General features: G+C 43.0%; 1 gene segment (V, D, J or C); it reads left to right on the top strand.

Moving 5' to 3' along the window:
• The first annotated feature begins 860 nt into the window (after positions 1-860).
• On the top strand, positions 861-1,382 carry LOC119869025. The segment is given in 2 exon segments: positions 861-975; positions 1,079-1,382. Coding segments are annotated over 2 exon segments (324 nt in total).
• Positions 1,383-21,742: the final 20,360 nt, after the last annotated feature.

Below are 21,742 nucleotides of genomic sequence, written 5' to 3'. Positions count from 1 at the left end.
TGAGGGAGGTTTCCAATGATGAGCTCATTACTGGAAACCCTCAAACACCTACAGTAATTGTTTACCCTTTATCTATATGTTTATACGCAATCATTATTCTAGAGGGTTTCTACGCCATCCTGGTGGCATGTCCTGGTGTTGACAGTGTCTCTCAGCTCTGCCATTCTATTGCATAGTTTACATGTGAACTCATTGGTAGTGAAGCTGTTTCAGGAAGTTAAGTCCACTCAGAAATGTGATTCCCCCTGATGGCAGGAAATAAATCTCCAGTGAGAACAACTCATTCCATATAGCAGAAGGAGAGAACCATCCTCAGAACCAGAAGAGGAAACATAGGACCCAGAAGTCTGTGCAAACAACCCTTTTCAGTTCCTAGTCATTCGCGTAACCAAAACCAAATCCTGGCATTAAATATCCACAATCCAAATGTTGTATTGTCCAACAGGTGGAAGGGGCAATTTCTACAAACTCAATAAACCAGGAATAAAATAATGATTTCAGGGAAATTTTTGGATATAAAATACCTATCTATTGACAAAAATATCACTTAAACTAGCATCAAAAATAAATATTTAGGATTAAATTTCAATAGTAGATAAGATATCATGCTAAAAATTACCTATTTTGATGAATGGCTTTTTTAAAAAAATAGAAATGCAAAGATAACACCACTCAATGATGAGAAATTCATATTTTCACAGTGACATCTGCACAATGTGATCTGCAAAGGTAATGCAATCTTGCTATTAACTCGTTAGAATCAAATTGTAGTCAAGTGCTGAAGATATAGTCAGAGGACATGCAAATAGGGCCCTCCCTCCACTGATTAAACCAACCCAGCCCAACCTTGCAGCTGGGAATGCAACCTCAGCCCCAGGATCCCCAGGTGGCCCCATTCAGGGATCAGGACAGAGCACAGGCAACTCACCATGGCATCTGTGCTCAGCTGGGTTTTTCTTGTCGCTATTGTAAAAGGTAATTCAAAGAGAACAAGGGACCTTGAGTATGTGAGTACAGGTGAGTGAGGGAAACAGGGGATGTGGGACAGTTTCCTGACCAGGATGTCTTGTATCTGCAGGTGTCCAGGGTGAGGTGCAGATGGTGGAGTCTGGGGGAGACCTGGTGAAGCCTGGGGGATCCCTGAGACTCTCCTGTGTGGCCTCTGGATTCACCTTCAGTAACTACGAAATGTACTGGGTCCACCAGGCTCCAGGGAAAGGGCTGGAGTGGGTCGCAAGGATTTATGAGAGTGGAAGTACCACATACTACGCAGAAGCTGTAAAGGGCCGATTCACCATCTCCAGAGACAACGCCAAGAACATGGTGTATCTGCAGATGAACAGCCTGAGAGCCTAGGACACGGCCGTGTATTACTGTGCGAGTGACACAGTGAGGGGACCTCAGTGTGAGCCCAGACACAAACCTCCCTGTAGAAGGGGATCAGGACCACCAGGGGGTGCACACTCCCCACCACTTCTGTCCTGAAGGCTCAGGAGCAGGTGCAGATGGAGTTTCTGGGCAGGTTTCTGGGGCTTCCTCCTCATGGAGGCTGTCAGGATCTGGGGCTTCCTCCTCATGGAGCAGGTTATCTAGGGAGTCTCTCTAGACACATGATTAAGTGCCTTCTTTTTTTTTTTTATTGGTGTTCAATTTACTAACATACAGAATAATACCCAGTGCCCGTCACCCATTCACTCCCACCCCCTGCCCTCCTCCCCTTCTACCACCCCTAGTTCGTTTCCCAGAGTTAGCAGTCTTCTTATAAACTTTCTAATTTATAACATTTGTTTGTATATAAACTATTGTTTACATGCACTAAAGACAAATTTGCTTACACTTTTTCTCTACTGCCCCTACACATCATTTAATGACACATATCTCAGTGCATCTCATCTTCTCCTTAAAGAGTTTCACCTTTCTACCCTGTTCATTATAGAACCCCCCTGCTCAACGTACAAGGTTGGTAGAAGCAGCATGAACCAAATGGACAAGAAGCTATAGAGCGATCAGGAATAGAAAGCAAGACAGAACTTCTTGAGGCATCACTGTAATGAACCAACCTACCAGCATTCATGCTAGTGATAACGTGGAAAAGCAGTGGAAACTCCCTAAGGTCGTTGTTAGGATGTGGAATCCGGAGATCACATGCACATGAACACACACACATGCAACACACAGAGACACACACACGCACACACGCACACACATGAGTATAAATCATCATCACATTTACCGTGTCTGTTGAGAGCAGAGCAGGCCTCGTAGCAAGTCATAAATGCTTGGATGGAATAAGGAAGGACACTGATTCAGGGAGTGTGTTGTAGGTCAGTGGTAGGGATGGGGTCCTTCTCCAGGAGGAGCTTGTGTGGAGTCAGTGTCCCTCCTGCATCAAAGGAGGGAGAACCTATGGGTTCTGGTTCCATGACCCATGTTTGTGGAGCAAGACAATAGGGAGGAATGGATGTCAAGGTTCTAGCAGGTACATTCAAAAGATGGTGTAAGGAATCATTCCACTAAACATGTATGAAAACTGGTAGAACATTGAGAGAAGTGGTTGTTCTAAGTATGAAAATGTCTGAATTAGGGGAAAGTGAGATGAATGTTTCTTCAAAGCCTTACACAATATAAAGTGATTATACAAATGGATCAAGGATAACCCAGTGTCTCAGGTGGAAGCTGTCCTCTCCCCCAAGGTCACCAGCTGGTTCTGAAGGTCACATGTGTGCTTTGTGCACAGAGAGCAGAAGCTTCTACTGGATCCATGAGGCTCCTCAGGGTGAGGAGCTGAATTGAAGGACCTTCCACCTCCAGGGAGTAACTCATGGATCCTTCGGGTGCTGACGTCAGCTCACTGTGCTCCAACCATCCCCAGGTTGGAACCTAATGCCCATGTGATGGGAGGAGGAGGAGAGGCCTTAGTGGAAGACTTGAGTAAGGAGGTGCAGCCTCATAATGGGATCATTGGGAGTTCCTGTGCTTCTTGGAGTTGACGTCTTTCTTCTTCCTGAGATTAGGGAACTTTTCTGCTATTAATCAAATAACTTTTATTTTCCTGCCTCTTCATCTAATGAGACTCCTATCATACGTATATTACTATGACATCGGAATTAATTGAGTTCCCTATGGCTCCCTTTGTTGTCTTTACCTTTGTTTCCTCTTCTTTTCAGTCATTATTTTCAATAATTTATCTTGTCTAAACTGGCTCTCTCTTCTGCTTCATCAACCGCATTTTTATAACCTTCACTGGGGATTAAATATTGGTTATAGCATTTTTAATGTTGTCTGACTTGATTTTACTTCATTCATCTAGAAGAATTGGAACTTCTGGCGATCCCTGGGTGGCTCAGTGGTTTAGCGCCTGCCTTTGGCCCGGGGTGTGTTCCTAGAGTCCTAGGATTGGGTCCCACTTCAGGCTTCCTGCGTGGAGCCTGCTTCTCCCTCTGCCTGTGTCTCTGCTTCTCTCTCTTTCTCTCTCTACCTTTCATGAATAAAAAATAAAATCTTAAAAAAAAAGACCTAGCCTATCTTTAAATTTAAAGATAGCATTATATGTTCTCATTCATTTGGGGAATATAAATAATAGTGAAAGGGAATATAAAGGAAGGGAGAAGAAATGTGTGGGAAATATCAGAAAGGGAGACAGAACATAAAGACTCCCAACTCTGGGAAACGAAGTAGGGGTGGTGGAAGGGGAGGAGGACAGGGGGTGGGGTGAATGGGTAATGGGCACTGAGGGGGAGCACTGGGTGTTATTTTGTATGTTGGCAAATTGAACACCAATAAAAAATAAATTTATTATAAAAATTTTTTTAAAAATTTAAAGATAGCAAAAATTAGAAGAATTGGAACATATATTGTCTTCTCTCCTTTTTTTCCAAACCCACCTAGTATTCTTTAAATCAGTGTTTCAATTCTACTTTAGGTATGCTCGGATGGCTCAGCGTATCTGCCTTTGACACAGTGTGTGACCCTGGAGTCCTGGGGTTGAGTCTTGCTTCGGGTTCGCTGCATGGAGCCTGCTTCTCCCTCTGCCTGTGTCTCTCCTTCTCTATCTCTGAGTCACTCATGAATAAATAAATAAATCTTTAACAAAAAAATAAATTCCACTTTGGAGTATTTAATTGAATCTCTAAGCATTAAATTCCTGGACTATGAGATTGGCATGCTCTTCATTTTTTTTGCGGTAAATTTTTCTATCATTTCATTTTTCCTTTTTATTTTATTTCTGACAAAGTGAGTTAATTTGGGGAATAGCAGAGGAATCACAATTAGAGACATCAGAAACAATGAATACCTACTATTTGCTTTGACATGGATAGAACTGGAGGGTATTATGCTGAGTGAAGCAAGTTAATTGGAGAAGGACTATAATCATATGGTTTCACTCAAATGGGGAATATAAGAAATAGTGAAAGGGATTATAGGGAAAAAAGAAAAAATGTGTGGGAAAAATCAGAGAGGAAGACAAAACACGAGAGACTTAACTCTGGGAATTGAACAAAGGTAATGGAAAGGCAGGTGGGCGGGTGGTTGGGGTGACTGGTTGACGGGCACTGAAGTGGGCACTTGACGGGATGAGCACTGGGTGTTATACTGTATGTTGGCAAATTGAACTCCAATAAAAAATATAGAAAAAAGTTCCCACATCTTCCAGGCTGGGCTTTCCTGTCCCAGAAGCTTTTGCCACTGGGCTTTAGCCAGGGAGGCCCTTGCAGTGCCCCTCCCCCACTTGATTCTTTTTTATTTCATTTTTTTCACCTTCCTACCTTGCTAGAAGCTAAAATCCTTCCCTCTATGATGTTCCAGCTGTTCTCTCCTTAAATCTAAGGTCAAATTTGTAGGTGTTCAGGATGGTTTGAAAGTTATCTAGGTAAGTTGGTGGGGCCAGGAGAGTGGAGGACCCCTACTCCTCCACCATCTTGACCCACTTCCCCATCTTGGCAGTTTTTTTAAGCCTCCAAATTCTTCTCAGTGTTAGAAAATAGTTATGTTAAGTAGAAACAATGACTTTTTATCATCTGGAGGGAAAGACCTAGATGTCAGGGACTTGATTCAAGATTCCGGCTCACCTCTGACTACAATAAATATAGCTGGAGATGTGTAGCCAAGGAGTAGAAGGAGGGATGAAAGATGGGGATAAGTAGGAGACATCCTTCACCAGGAGGATCTGTGTGATCATGTGGAAGAGACTCTGATTGCATGTTGGAAAAACACAAAAGCGTGAGATGTCTACTCTGTCTCTGCAGGGGTGTTTGGAGCCAACAAGTTCTGCTGGGATCACCAGGGGACACGCACAACCACCAGGAGATCTCAGGAACCAGGAAGCTCAAGATCCAGAACAAGATGACGGTTGAGAGCTGGTCTCCTCTCCAGGGATTTCTGTGCCATGTTCTGAAAACATCTTCCAGACAGGGACAAGGTTAACATTTGTAAAATCTGTGGAAACACAGAAAAGTCCCCCACTTTTTGAAGACACCATCATAGTGCCAGTAAGCAAACTTGCCAAGGTCAAGCCACCAGTATCAAAATAACTGATATTGTTATGGCAATAAATGTGAGTGTCGAGGGCAGCCCGGGTGGCTCAGCGGTTTAGTGCCACCTTCAGCCCAGGGTGAAGGCTGAAGACGTGGGATCAAGTTCAAGTCCCATGTCGGGCTCCCTGCATAGAGCCTGCTTCGCCCTCTGCCTCTCTCTCTCTGCCTCTCTCTCTCTCTCTCTCTCATGAATAAATAAATAAAATCTTTTAAAAAATGTGAGTGTCGAAGTATAATGACCTTCATGACATAGACGAAGAAATGTCCTTAAAAAATAGAATCCTTTCTGTGGTCATATCTTCTGACATTAATTGCTTTAGTAATCGTTCCACTCTGTTATCTTTATGTAGAATTTCTATTCTTATGTACAGAGAGAGATCAGGTGTAAAGCCCTTAGCTTGTTGAAAACCACAGCATTTCTATCAGCTCTCTGAGTCTCTGTCAAGGCTTCTACTTGTCTCTGTGTTTCTGTGAAAGAACGATCTGGTCTACACACATCACTCAGTTGGGGCTTCTGGAAATTCAAGAAACCTTCAAATCTTATGTCCAATTCTGTCTTGGAAGTGGCTCAGGGAGCATCCAGGTGCTATGGTGGGGATCACAGGCCCAAACACTGTGTCACTCCAAACTGCTGTGTCTGTTTAGATCCTCACACAACCTCTCTGTGCTGCAGTGAATACTTACATACCTGTAAATGGTGCTAATTGTTTATGTATATACATTATGTTGCGTCCATATGTGGAAATATGGAAAATGATCAATGCTAAGTATTCAGACAGCAAATCAGGTATTGAGAAAAAACAATTTACTGACAGATATCCTGTCTTCAAAACTCTTCCAGGATCCTACATAAGATCTGAGTGCCTCTTGAGGTTGCTTCCTCAAAAATTTCCTGTATACTCAGAATACATGCAAATATGGCCCTCCCTCCACTGATTAAACCTGCCTAGCCCTGACCTTGCCGCTGGGATAGAAACTCCAGCCTCAGAATCCCGAGGTGACCCCATTCAGGGATCAGGACAGAGCGCAGACAACTCACCATGGAGTCTGTGCTTGGCTGGGTTTTCCTTGTCACTATTTTAAAAGGTAATTCATGGAGAACCAGGGACCTTGAGTATGTGAGTGGAGATGAGTGAGAGAAAGAGATGTTGGGGGACAGTTTTCTGACCAGGATGTCTTGTGTCTGCAGGTGTCCAGGGTGAGGAGCAACTGGTGGAGTTTGGAGGACACATGGTGAATCCTGGGGGTTCCCTGGGTCTCTCCTGTCAGGCGTCTGGATTCACCTTCAGTAGCTATGGCATGAGCTGGGTCCGCCAGGCTCAAAAGAAGGGGCTGCAGTGGGTCGGACATATTAGCTATGATGGAAGTAGCACATACTACACAGACACTGTGAGGGACAGATTCACCATCTCCAGAGACAACACCAAGAACATGCTGTATCTGCAGATGAACAGCCTGAGAGCCGAGGACACAGCCGTGTATTACTGCATGAGGAACACAGTGAGTTGACATCAGTGTGAGCCCAGACACAAACCTCCCTGTAGAAAGGGATCAGGACCACCAGGGGGTGTGCACTCCTCACCACTTCTGAGTCAAAGGCTCAAGAGCAGGTGCAGATGTAGGTTCTGGGCAGGTTTCCTGTCAGGCTCTGAGCTTGCTTTCCATGGAACAGTTTCCTCTAGGAAACCTCTCTTGGCACAGAATTCTGTGTTTATGAATTTAGTCACTAATTTTGTAACTTTTTTGTTAAAAAATCCTTCTATGCATAAAAGATAAATTTGATTAGATTTGCTAACTGTCCCAAAAATATCAGTAATTAGAAATCTCTGTGTACATCAAATTATCCTTATAAGCCTCACAGCTATGTGCACTGTGTATGACAGAACCACCGAGATCCTTATACAGGTTGGTAGAAGCAGCATAAACTGCCTGCTGGACTTGAAGGAACAGAGTCATCAACAGTCTAAAGCAAGAGTGTAAAAATCCCTGGAGGGGTCACTGTCTTAAACCATCTTCCCAGGATCAATGTTATTGACCACCTGGGAAAGCAGAGGAACCCCCACCTGCACATGGTGTGAATGTGAATTCTGAAGATAACACAAATGCACACACAGAGACACACATACACACACGGGAGAGTATTAAACCTTTATCACCCTCACCATCATCAGTTGAAAGTAGGCCAGGCCTCTCAGCAAGCCATAGATGCTTGGATGGAGGCAGGCAAGGACACAGGATCAGGGTGTGTGTTGTGAGTCAGTGGTGGGAACGGGGTCCCTCTCCATGAGGGTCTGGTGTGGAGTTAGTGTCTCCCATGCAACAAAGGAGGGTGAACCTTTGGGTTCTTGTTTTATTTCCCATGGTTGTAGAACAGGAAATGAGGGATGCATGAATGTCAAAAATTTAGCACGTAGATTCAAAGATATGGCGTAAGGAATAATTCGACTAAACAAGTATGAAAAGTGGAAGAACAAAACAAGAAATATCCATTCTAAGTAGAAAAAGGTCTGAATCATGGATAATGAGAATGATCCATGGAAGCAGCAGAAAATTTAAAATGATAGTAGAAATAAAGCAAGGTTTTACCAAGAGTCTCAGGTAGAAACAGTCCTCTACCCAAGGTCACCAGCTGGTTCTGAAGGTCGTGTGTGCACTGCGTATACTCAGATAACAAAAGATTCTAATGGATCCATGGGGATCCTCAGGGTGAGGAGCTGGATTGGAGGACCTTTCACCTGCAGGGAATAACTCATTGAGCCTTCAGGTGCTGATATCAGCTCACTGAATAGCTTCTGCTTCTGTTTACTCTCTTATCATCTACTGGAACTCCATTAATACAAATGTTGTTATGATTTCATAAGTCACTGAGTTCCCCACGTCTACTTTTGTTGTCTTTACCTTTGTTTTCTCCTGTTTTCAGTTGGTATTTTCTGTAATTTCATACTATCTATACTACATCATTGCTCTGCTTCATCCTACTTCCATTGTATGGCATCCACGTGGGATAGTGTCTTGGTTATAGAAATTTTAACTTGGCCTGATTTGAGTTTATTCATTTATCTCTGCATTAAGCAAATATCTATCTATTGTCTTCTATCCAATTTCCAAGTTCTTCTACTATTATTCAATCATTGCTTTAAATCCTGTTTATATACATATCTTACAGATATGTAAATCTAAAATCCTGGTTTGAGACATTTTCATCCTGTATAATCTGCTAGGATCGATTTATTTCATCATTTACCTTTTTATGATAAATTCTTAAAAAAGGAAGATCCTTGGTTCTCTTTAGTCTTCCACTTGAAAGAATGTGGACTACAAAATAAATTTAAAAATAAAATAAAAATAAAAAACTAAAAGTATTTATGAAAATTAGAGAGGAAAATTAAGAACAAATTAATAATGATAAATAAAGAAGGATTTATTGGAATATAAATAGAAAATAGGAATAAATAATGAAGAATGAAAGTAGAAAGGAAGCTAAGAACTAACTCCCCTATAACTGACACCTCACAACACTCTCTGATGACCAGACTTGCTGACCTGGAACTGCTGGTGCTGATCCCCTGGGGAGGGGCTGCCGTGCTCACTCTCAGAAGTCCTGCCCTAGTGGGCATCCTCTTCTACCGGGTAGGGGGCAGGGCTCAGAGTGAGCAGCTCTGGGCTCCAATGGATGGCCCTCTTCTCCCTGATGCACTGAAGGGGGGGTTGAAAATGGTCCCCTCTCTCTAGCCTGGGGTAGAATATTCATAACCCCCACTCTTCAGAGGGCCCTCACATGAGAGCCATCAACTCTTCTGTCTTCAGTTTCCATCTGAACCCCAATTTCACCCTGTCTGTGTCTGAACTGGTTTATCTCAGGCACATGAATGAGCCTCCATATATCAACATGAGGGACTCCTGTCGTGTGAACCTGGGCTGGTCCTCCGAGGGAGGGTCTCACAGTCTTTAAATTCTGCTGGGATAGAGGTAACAGGATCACACCTCCATTCCATTTCTGACGAAACAGAGAACAGTGAGACAGGCAAAGTGGCAGCACAGTAGGGGTCATCACTTCATTCCACCCCATTAATTTAGCTAGATAACTGTCAAACCACCTGGAACACCTATGAATTCAACCACAGATGTCAGGAATAAATGAATGGATCTCTACAAATAAAATGTGACCGCTTTTCCGCAGTAGGAATATACAGAGAGAAATGGAGGGGATATGTGGAGAGACAAATGGTGACACAAGAGCCTTCGTAAGCACATTACAGGAAAGTCATACAGTCTGGACCTCAAAACCTGGATCTTTAGAAATATGCTTCTGTGAGTGCAGTCCCTCCCTGAAAGCTGTTCTTGAGTGAAGCAGGCAATATCACAGATGGGACAGTGGGGTTGAATCTTTCTGGAGGCACAGAAAGATCAGGCTGTCTGAACCACAAGAGCTTCTACACATTGGAACAGGGAAATGTGTTTATGTAACAACCCCAGGAGGAGGTTCAGCTTGTTTGAACTAAACAGTGAACCAAGGCCTGATTGGGTGACAGCTCTCCATGTTAGATCCCTGCAGAAGTTGGGAATGCAACAACCCTCCACCTTCCTCTGGGAGAGGCAGAGAAGTGGTACACTAGACTGGATGAGTACTCTCCATGCCAGGGCCCTACAACAGAGGGAAAAGAGACCACCCTATGCTTCCTCCAGGATGTGGGGAGCAGGTGCATGAATGACTAGGTGAAAGGTCTCCTTGCCAGGGCTCTACATTGTTCACAAATGAACCTCATTCCATATGAACCCAGGAGGACCTGAGTGGGCAGGCCCGATAGGAGTCCGTAGAGTTTGGCACACACTGCGATGCCTTATCTGCAGGGCTGGAGATTGGAGCACAATCATTTTTATTTTCTTCCTCTAAGGAGGCAAGGAAATCCTTCAAGGAACAAAAGCTTCACACAGCAAATGCCTAACACTGTACCACGCCCCCCTGACATTGGGTGGGGCAATTCCACCCAAGCACAGGCACCTGAGAGCCTGTGTAGCATGGCCCTCCCACAGGAGACAAGCTGGAAGAATACTTTGTATTTTGTTTGGGTTGTTGTAGATATTTTTCAATCTGCTCACTCATATAGCCATTAAGCACTGGACAAAATGATTAGAAAGAGGAATCCACAACATATGCAAGAACCAAAGAAAGTCTTCTATATCACAGATCTATTATATACAGTTATAAATAAAATATAAGAGATGAAGTACACAATTATAATTATGAATTACTATTCGTGCTTGAAAAAAAACATAAAATACATGAGAGTTTCTTAGTGTAGGAATCAAATTTCATCAGGCTGAAATTCAATGTGCTCTAAGATGCAGTCTAAACTGAATGCTGTAACAGCCAATGTAAATGAGGAAGAATAGACAGTAAATGACATATAAGAGAAGGTGATGGAAAGGAAGAAAGATGAGATAAAGGCATTAAAACAAGTGAGAGCCACAAACAGATACTCGGAGAAGTAACCAATAGTTTGAAAAATACCATCTGATATATTGGGTATTCTGAGCAAACCTAGAGAGACAGAGGACCAGAAGGAATGTTTGAACAAATCACAACTGAGAGCATCCATAATCTGTGGAAGGAAACAGGTGGTCATATGTGGAAAATGCAAAGGAGCCCTCCAAAAATCAATAAAATAGGTCAACACAACTACTTATAATAGGGAAGATGCAATTTTCAGAAATAAGGAGAAAATCATAGAAGCAGCTCAAGAAAAGAGATTCCTCACATACAGAGAGAGAGAAATATTAGACAAACAGCAGGGCTAAACATAGAGACCTGGTAGGTCAGAAAGGCTGGAATGATAAATTCAGGGGAGAAAATGTGAAATTCATGAATCCATTTGTCTAGCTAGGTTGTAATTCCTAATTGAAGGAGAGATAAAGTTCTTTCAGGACAGAAAGACATTAAAAGATTCTGTGACCACCAAGCCCACCTTCCAATAAATATGAAGAGGGATTCAGTAAGCTAAGAGGGATCCCAAAGGTACACAAAAATTCTGCTGGAATGGGGATTGTATTTTATTTTATATTTTTTGGAACGGGGATTTTAAAGGTAATACAATAGCAGTAAGTTCATACTCTTCAATAGTTACTAGGAGCATGAATTGGATACATGATCCAGTCAAAAGTCATAGGATATCAGGTGGGATAAAAAGTAATACCCATTCATTTGGGTCTACAGGAGACTCATCTTAGACCCAAAGACACATTCAGATTCAAAATGAGGGGATGGATAAAGATTTATCATGCAAATGGACATAAATAGAGAGCTGGGGTAAATATCTTCATATCAGATAAATTAGATTTGAAACCAAAAATTGGGACAGCTCTGGTGGCTCAGCAGTTTATGATGCCTTTTGCCCAGGGCCTGATCCTGGAGACGAGGGATCAAGTCTCATGTCATGCTCCATGAATGGGGCCTGCTTCTCCATCTGCCTCTCTCTCTGTCTCTCTCTCTCTCTCTCTCTCTTTGTCTCTCTCTCTCATGAATAAATAAAAAAAATCTTTTTAAAAAATTAGACAAACATCTCAAATACACAAGCTAACCTTAAACCTAAAAGAATTGGAGAAAGGGACTCCTGGGGGGATCAGTGGTCAACCACCTGCCTTCAGCCCTGGGTATATGATTCTGGAGTCCAAGGATCAAGTTACACATCAGGCCCCCTCTCTCTGTGTCTCTCATGAATAAGTAAATAAGTACTTTTTAAAAAGAAGAACTGGAGAAAGATCAGCAAATAAAACCTAAACCAAACAGGAGACAGAAATAATAAGTTTCAGAGCAGAAATCAAAGAAAAGGAATCCAGAACAGTAGAAAAATCAAGGGAGCTAGAAGCTATATCCCAAAGATTTTGAAATGTTGTATCTTCTTTCTCATTAGTTTCCATGAATCTTTTTAATTCTTCTCTAATTTCCTTTTTGACCCTTTCATCTTTTACCAGGATGCTTTTTAATCTTCATATGTTTGAGTTTCTTCCAAATTTCTTCTTGTGCTTGAGTTGAAGTTCCAAAGCACTGTGTTCTGAAAATATGCAGGGGACAATCCCAATCTTTTGGTATCACTTAAGACCTGATTTATGAGCCATTATGTGGTCTATTCTTTTTTTTTTTTTTTTTTTTTGGTTATGTGGTCTATTTTTGAAGAAGTTCCATGTGCACTCGAGAAGAATGTGTATTCAGTTGCGTTTGGATGTAAAGTTCTGAAAATATCTGTGAAATCCATCTGGTTGAGTGTATCATTTAAAGCTCTTGTTCTTTAGATATGTTGTGCTTAGAATATCTTTCAATTACAGAAAGCACTGTGTTGAAGTTTCCCAGTATATGTGTATTATAATAAGTATGTCATAACTTTGGTTATTAATTGATAAACTTGCAGGCTCCCACATAAGGGGCATAAATATTCATGATTGTTAGATCCTCCTGTTGGATAGATCCTTTAAGTATGATATAGTGTCCCTCGTCATCTCTTACTACAGTCTGTGGGATAAACTTTAATTTATCTGATATGAGAATCGCTACCCCTGCTTTCTTTTGAGGACCATTTGAATGGTAAATTGTTCTCCAATCTTTTATTTTCAGGCCGTAGGTGTCCTTCTGTCTAAAATGAGTCTTTTATATACAGCAAATAGATGGGTCTTGCTTTTTTTTATCCAGTCTGAAACCCTCCGCTTTCCGATGGGATCATTAAGCTCATTCACATTCACAGCTACTATTGAAAGATATGAATTTAGGGTCAACATATTATCTATTCAGTCCCTGTTTTGTGGATTGTTTCCTTGGACTTCCTCTTTCTTTTACGGAGTCCCCCTTAACATTTCTTGCAGAGCTGGTTTGGTGGTCGCATATTCTTTCAGTTTCTGCCTATCTTGGAAACTCTTTATCTCTCCTTCTATTCTGAATGAGAGCCTTGCTGGATAAAGTATTCTTGGCTGCATGTTCTTCTCATTTAGGACCCTGAATATATCCTGCCAGCCCTTTCTGGCCTGCCAGCTCTCTGTGGAGAGGTCTGCTGCTAATCTAATATTTCTCCCCATATAAGTTACGGATCTCTCATCTCTTGTTGCTTTAAGGATTTTCTCTTTATCTTTGCAACTTCCAAGTTTCACTATTAAATGTTGAAGTGTTGAACGGTTTTTATTGATTTTAGGGGCGACCTCTATATCTCCTGGATATGAGTGATTGTTTCCCTCCCCAAATTAGGGAATTTTTCAGCCATGATTTGTTCAAATATGCTTTCTCATCCTCTCTCCCTCTCAGCACCCTCTGGAACCCCAATTAAACATAGATTTTTCTTTTTGGGGCCGTCATTTACTTCCCTTAACCTTTCCTCATGGTCTCTTAATTGTTTTTCTCTTTTTTCCTCAGCTACCTTCCTTGCCATTAACTTGTCTTCTATGTCACTCACTTGTTCTTCTAACTCAGTAATCCTCATTGTTAGGACCTCCAGTTTGGATTGTATGTCATTAAATTGATTTTTAATTTCGGCCTGATTAGTTCTAAATTATGCAGTCATGAAGTCTCTTCAATCCTTTATGCTTTTTTCTAGAGCCACCAGTAGCTTTCTAATTGTGCTTCTGAGTTGGCTTTCTGACATTGCATTGTAATCCAAATTCTGTAACTCTGTGGCAGAGAGTAATGTTTCTGATTCTTTCTTTTGTAGTGAGTTCTTCCTTTTAGTCATTTTCCTTAGTGCAGAGTGGCTTTATGAGTGGGGTGAGTCAAGTATATCAACCAAGACCTAAGTAAATTTCACCCTAGATTATTCTGACGAGGTCAGAGACCAGAAATTGAAAAGAAAGTTCAGAATGAAATTAAACAAAAGGACCACTAAAGTGAAAAACAAATTTTAAAACAAAGTGGTAAAAAATAAAAGGCCAGGAATCCTAAAGAAGAGTAGAAAAAAAGAAAAACAAAGGAGAATAATAAAAAGGGGGAGGAGGACTGGGAGATGGTGATGGAGGTGAAGAAGTTGTACTGGAGGGAGAATGTAGTCAATCTGAGGGGTTCTATAGGATGATCCCCTTGTTTCTGTGTATATTAATTTCTGTATATTAGTAGATGCTCAGTCCCAAATTTATGTAAACCAGAAATACTTGTAGAAGGCCCCAACACTGACCACCAAAACATAAATAAGATAAAAGAGGGGGGTAGAATGGAAATGAGGAATCTCACAAATTGCCCCAGCATGGTATTCCACTTGGTTCTGGGTGCATATTGGTCCTGTTTTAGAAGGCATTATCTTCGGCCATTTTAAAACAAAATGAGGCAGGTAAAACACACACACACACACACACACACACACACACACAAAAAAAACATATCTTGTATATCTCCCAAAATTAAGTCAAGTATGCTTAAGGGAATCTAGCATTGGAAAATATATCTCAGACCCGTAATTGTAGAAATATGAAAGTCAAAAAGGAAGAATCTTAAAAATGAAGAGGTGGTAAAATATTGCAGTTAAGGTGGAAAAATAAAAAATTGGAAATGTTCACTCTGATATTAAAACAAGTTTTACTGGGAAAAAGAGGATAAAAAAAGGAGGGGTATCCTCTGTTTCTCTATACTGTAAACGTTCGACTTCCTTGGAGCTTTCCAGTGCTGCCTATAAGAATTTGCTCTTCCGCTGTCCTTCCAGCTGGTCTTCTGGGGGACGGACTTGTTGTGCTGTGTCCCAGGTGTGCGCACCTGAGTTATCTGCCCCACCCCCTGCCAGGTGCAGGGCTCAGTGAAAGCTGTTTATCCTGTGAGTCCCCTGTTCTATGGTGGCCCTGGTCTGTCCCAGGGACAGGTGACACAAGGAGGAAAACAACACTAGTGGCAGTCAGCTCTCTAGCTCTGGAGTCAGCTCCTGCAGTAAGTACCACAGTCTCCTAGTTCACACTGGCCTGGATGCTCCCGGGGCTGAGGAGGCACTGATCTGCACAGTTTGGGGGTGCCTGGTGCAGGAGAGTCCTTGTCCTGTGCCCTCCCTGCTTCTGAGAGTCCTAGGGAAAGTGCAGGATCCAGGGCTGTGGTCCTCAGCCCCCTGGGATCAGGGGCCTATACTGCTGGAATCCAGCACCCAGGGTGTGGCTTCCAAAGGCAGCCAGGTGCAGACCCCGCCATCCAGAGTCCCCACCTGAGCTTGTCCAGAGACCCCACTTGGCCTGCACTCTAGCCCTATGTGGATCGTGGCCCCACAGTTGTGGCGCACTCTCCCCAGGGTGCACTGCCTCTGTTAGTGACTCCAGGAGACTGGAGGCTACACTGCCCCTCCTGCAGTTCTTCTCGATTTCTCTGCTTAGCGCTTTTCTGCCTGGGAAGAATCCAGTGCAGATTTTTAAAGTTCCTGGTTCTCCTGGCCTGGGGTTTCCTGTCCTGGAGGATTTCATCGCCTGGCCTTATCCAGGATCTTCATAGGGGTCCTTCCCCCACTTGACTCTTTTATTTTTTTCCACCTTCCTACCTTGTTAGCAGCACAAACTCTTCTCTCTGTAGTGTGCCAGGTATTCTAACTTTAAATCTCAGGTAGAATTCATAGGTTTTCAAGATGATTTGAAAGTTATTTAGGTAAGTTGGTGGGGACAGGTGACTTGGGGACCCTACTGCTGCGCCATCTTGCCCTGCCACCCTCTGCTGCTTATAATACTTTGTGATAGCTTGAGAAAGTCTCTTCACAACCCCATCCCCATAGGTATACCTTCCCAACAAAACACCCCACACATCCTACATTCCAAAAGGTGGACGATTCTCTACTTGCAGACAAGCAGGTTTTCTTCTCTCAGTCTTACAATTGATTTTGTAGGAGCTCAGAATGATTTGATAAAAACCCAGATGTGTGCAGGGAGGAGACAAGCTCATCGCCCCTACATGTCTGCCATGTTAAATCCTTCTTTTCACATTTGTTTGACAGCAAAGATGGTCTGAAGTAATAGAAGGAGAGAATATGTATGACAGCTACAATCCTCATTTCTGTAACAGAAAAGAATAAAAACTGTTAATTGACCTTCCTTCTTCGTCTACCAACTACATATACTCTTTGATTTCAGCAACCCTTCAGCTCCTCAGAGCTCATTACCTGGCCGAATGACCAACACCTTAATCCTGAAGGGTCTCTCCTTGGTCTCCTCTTTACCATTATTGCTACCTAGTTAGTGCTGTAATTCTTTCTTCGCAAGGATATTACACTCATCTATAAAGCCAGCTGCTTCAGGGATATGGATACTATGATACTCTACTGAGCTCCAACATAAAGTAGTGCTTGATTATCTGCAGAACAATCTGTGAAGGAGGCTTATGCTTTTTCTTTCAAATAATTGTAGGAATCTCACCATGAGAATATGGGCAGGGTGGAGAGAGAAGGTAGTGGAGCAGGACTGGAGTCCATGAATATTTGGAAGTACTTAGAAGTGACATTCTGTGTCCTGAGGATCGCTTCAGAACCCATCACTTCTTCCATTTGGTGATAGAGAGGCACTGTGCATGCCCCAATTTAGGGCTTAGGCATTCAAATATCATGCACTTGGAGGTGGGACAAGATGGCAGAAAAGTAGGGTCCCCAACTCACCTGTCCTCACCAAATTATCCAGATAACTTTCAAATCATCCTGAAAACCTACAAAATCACCTGATATTTAAAGAGAGAACAGCTGGAATGCTACAGTGGGAAGAGTTCACAAGAACACGCTGTATCTGCAGATGAACAGCCTCAGAGCCAAGGACACGGTCGTGTATTACTGTACACACATAGTGAGGGCACATCATTGTGAGCCCAGACACAAACCTCCCTGTAGAAGGGGATCGGGACCACCAGGGGGTGCACACTCTTCACCACTTCTGTCTTGAAGTCCTAGGAGTAGGTGCAGATGGAGGTTCTGGGCAGGTTTACTGTCAGGGCCTGGGCTTCCTCTCCAAGGTGTAGTTTCCCTGAGAGAGCCTCTCTAGGTACAGGATATTTTTACCTATTCAGTCTCTAACTTACAATCTTTGTTGTCATAGAAAGAGAAATATAGTAATGTTCACAAATGGCAGTTTCTGATTTGAAAACTTTGTTGAATTTAGTCAACAACTCTTCTTATATGCACAAGGACATATTTCCTTAAACTTTCCCTAAATATCAGTTTATTACCCATTTCTCCATGTACTACAACTTCTCCTTTTTAAGAATCTAAGCTGCATACATGGTACATGAAATAACCACTCAGCTCAGTGTGCAAGGTTTTTAGAAACCGCATAAACTACATGCTGGTCATGACACTACAAGGGGGTCAAAAATCCAAAGGAGAGAAGACGGACTGCAGTTGTGACCTCAGTCTTGAATCACACTGACAAAAACAATATTAGCTTCAACCTGGGAAAACAAGAGACCCCAAGAAGTGAGTTGTGAGGATGTGTAGTGAAGGGCCCCCCCACACACACAGACACAGACAGGAGAGTACAAACCTTTATCACCTTCGTCATCAGGTCTGTTGAGAGCAGGTCAGGCCTCTCAGCAAGTCATAAGTGCTTGGATTTGGGAAGGACACTGGCTCAGGGTGTGTGTTTTGGGTCAGTGGTGGGGACAAGGTCCTGCTCCAGGAGGGGCTTGTGTGGAGTCAGTGTCCCACCTGCATCACAGGAGGAAATTCAATGGTTCCTGCGGGATTTCTCATGAGTGGGGCAGGAGGAGAAGAGGGAGGACTGGTGATCACAGAAGTTAGCAGGTACCACTCAAAGATATTGTGTGATGACAAATTCAACTAAACTATTATGAAAACTGGAGAGAACAAGAGTGGAGGAGGACCTTCCACCTGCAAGGAATAACTCATGGAATCTTCAGGTGCGGATATCAGCTCACTGTATGTGACCTCTGCCATCCCCATGTTGGAACCTAACGCTCTTGTGATGGGAGGAGGAGGTGTAGCCTTAGAGGAGCACTTAGTTCAGGAGGTGCAGCCCTTGATGTGATCAGGTTCCTTATACATCAGAACTGAGAAATCTCCCTGACCCAGGCCCCATGCGAGATGACAGGAAAGGACAGGCTAGGGCGTGGGTGCTTCCAGGCACCACATATGCCTGCATCTGGACCTTAGACTTCCCAGACTCCAGAACTGTGATAATGAGTGTCTGTAGTTTAATCCACACAGTCTGGGAGTGTAATGACACCACCCAGACACATTAAAAAAGTGTCGCATCTCTTTTTTGTCCTTTACAACCTGGTCCCAGTGAAACAGTGAGGTTATGACAAAATAGCAGGAAACCCACATCCAGACTCACTGTCCTCAGCCGCCTTCCATGCTCCTGTGCTTAGTAGCTCTGCATCATGTTGGTGCCACACATTCCACCTACAATCCTTGGGTTCTTTAGACACATTAGTATCCTGAGATTCCTGCCTCTGTACCACCTAAGGAGCTTTAACCCAGGCACATCCCCATGGAAGCAGACATCTAAAAGGTCAGATTTTCCTGTCTGCTGCTCATAATACTATACAGAATATTCTGGATCAGCCTCCCTCCCTGCTTTCATCACCACAGCTATATCTCCCCATCACAACATCCACACCTCCTACATTCAAAAGGAGGTTGATTTTCCACCTGTGGACTTGCAGTTTTTGTTCTCTCAGAACTCTGATTTCATGGGTGATCAGAATGATTCGACAACTGCCTATCATGTTCCAGGAACGAGACAAGCTCAGGGACCCTGATCCAGCATCTTAACTCCTCCCTCCCAATGCTGTTATAGCAAAGACCGTGTGGGGAATTCCTTCTGATTTATATGCTGTAGATAAAATGGGGATTCTGGAATTTTATGTCAAAATCGCCAGGTTTATTTCCCTCCCAACTCTTATCTCAGTCCTGTGGATTTATTTTGTGTTTGAGTGTATGTTGTACAATAATTGTATTATTTTGCAGTAAGTAATGGTGACATATGTGGTCCATGCACATAATCTCACTAATGAGTGACATAGAGAGGAAAGCACCCCTCAACATGTGACACAGGCTTTGGGCAGGAGGTCGGGCATCCTTCGCAAGGACAAGAATGTGGTAATATTGTTATCACAACTCTATGTCTTCATGCCATTGAGGTAGATGCACTTTGGATGGTGTGGGCAGCTGGCAGTCCTCCGGATGCACAGGATCCTTTCAGGAACAGAAGTTGCTGGATCTGTAGGCAGAGCAGAAGTCCTGTCTCATTTTGCAGGGTCAAGGGGACTGACCCAAGAAACTCAAATTTGAGGTGGATCAGAGCAGCAAACTGGAATTGAATTCCTTAACCTTGGTATATTCTCTAAGTCTCTATCTTCCTCTGTGTGTACAAAAGCTAGGTCTAGCTTCTGCTCCAGAATAACAGCTTTATGACGAAGACGTCACATATGGTGCTGGTTCTGGGTTTTCAGAGAGTGTCTGTGGTGTGTGCTGCATGCACTGTGTTGTCCTGTTTTGGCTGCTATTTCTTTCAGGCCAGGCATCTACACAGGCCCTCTTTGCCTGCAGTGGGCAGTGTGTGGTCCCTGGCCAGCATGTGGTGTGTTTTACCTGGATGTGTTCTGCTCTGCTTGTTAAATAAGCCCTGATACCACCTCCGCTAGAACTGAGGCCCTGCAGAATTCTCTGGTCAGGAGATGTGGGTGGGCAAGAGTGCAGCCAGTCTGGGAAACCATATGGTGCAACATCAAATAAGTAATAGGAGACCTGCCCTATGATCCAGCAACTGCATTACTGGGCATTTACTCTAAGAATACAAAAGTACTGGGCTGCCCAGGTGTCTCAGCTGTTGAGCGCATGCCTTCAGCTCAGGCCATGTTCCCAATCTGGGGATTGAGTCTCATATTGGGCTCCTGGGAGGAGCGTGCTTCTCCCTCTCTTCACTGTCTCTTTGCATCTCCCCTGAATAAATAAATAAAATCAGTGAAAATAAAATAATCCTGAGACATCTGGGTGGCTTAGTGGTTGAGCGTCTGCCTTTGGCTCAGGGCATAATCGCAGAATCCAGGGATCGAGTCTCACATCAGGCTTCCTGCATTTAACCTGCTTCTCCCTCTGCATAGGTCTCTGACTCTCTCTGTGTGTGTCTCTCATGAATAAATAAATAAAATCTTTTTAAGAAATGAAAGAATATTCAAAGGAAAACAGGACCATTGGCATACTCACTATTATAAAAATGAATATAAAAGCACTGAGGTGGATACTTGATGGGATGAGTACTGGGTGTTATGTTATATGTTGGCAAATTGAACTCCAATAAAAGAATATACAAAAAAGTACTAATTCAGAGGGATGTGCATTTATGTTACAGCAGCATTATGTACATTAGCCAAACTATGGAAACAATCCATACATGAGTGAAATCTAATCCATTTGCAACTACGGGGATTGAGATAGCAAGTATAATGTTAAGTGAAGTAAGTCAGAGTAAGAAAAACACTGTAGGATTTCAGTCATATGTTGAATTTAAGAAAGAAAAAAATGGGATCCCTGGGTGGCGCAGCGGTTTGGTGCTGCCTTTGGCCCAGGGCGCGATCCTGGAGACCCGGGATCGAATCCCACGTCGGGCTCCCGGTGCATGGAGCCTGCTTCTCCCTCTGCCTATGTCTCTGCGTCTCTCTCTCTCTCTCTCTCTCTCTCTCTCTCTCTGTGACTATCATAAATAAATATTAAAAAAATTAAGGAGACTCAGAAATGTCCCTTTTACCATGTAATAGAACATTCACAGTTTCCATCCATGATCAGGACACCACAGTCCACCCTGGGAATCCAAGCTCAACATCCAGCCCATGTGCTAATACATTTATCACATCCCTAAGCCCTCGAACCTTCAGCCTAGAAATGCAAAATCTCCAGTCCAAATCTGTCTAAATATCCTCCACCCAAATTCCCACATCTCGTCATCTCAAACACATGTGGGCAGGACTCGGTGTATGATCACCCTGGGAATGTCTCCTCTAAACCTGAGGATGCATGATTCTAAAAATAATTCTAATTCCAAAATGTCTGGTGGACCTCACAAGGAGCACCAGCTGTAGACCCTCCCAGTGCAGGGATCACATGGAGAGGATATAGGAGTTGGACATACATTTCTAAGAACAACTTGGAAACAATTAGGTTCTGAGGCCTGGGATTCTCTCTAGTTCTGGAATCTACACTGTGTCTGTCGCTCTTCCCTTGTGGACCTCTATCCTTTTCAGGATCTGTGTCAGTGTGAGGACATGTGTGTTTACC

The sequence above is a fragment of the Canis lupus genome, chromosome 8 (assembly GCF_011100685.1).
Source record: "Canis lupus familiaris isolate Mischka breed German Shepherd chromosome 8, alternate assembly UU_Cfam_GSD_1.0, whole genome shotgun sequence".
In the NCBI taxonomy this organism is placed as follows: Eukaryota; Metazoa; Chordata; class Mammalia; order Carnivora; family Canidae; genus Canis; species Canis lupus.
Note: the sequence above shows the minus strand (reverse complement) of the source record. Positions and strands in the feature narration are given on the sequence as shown.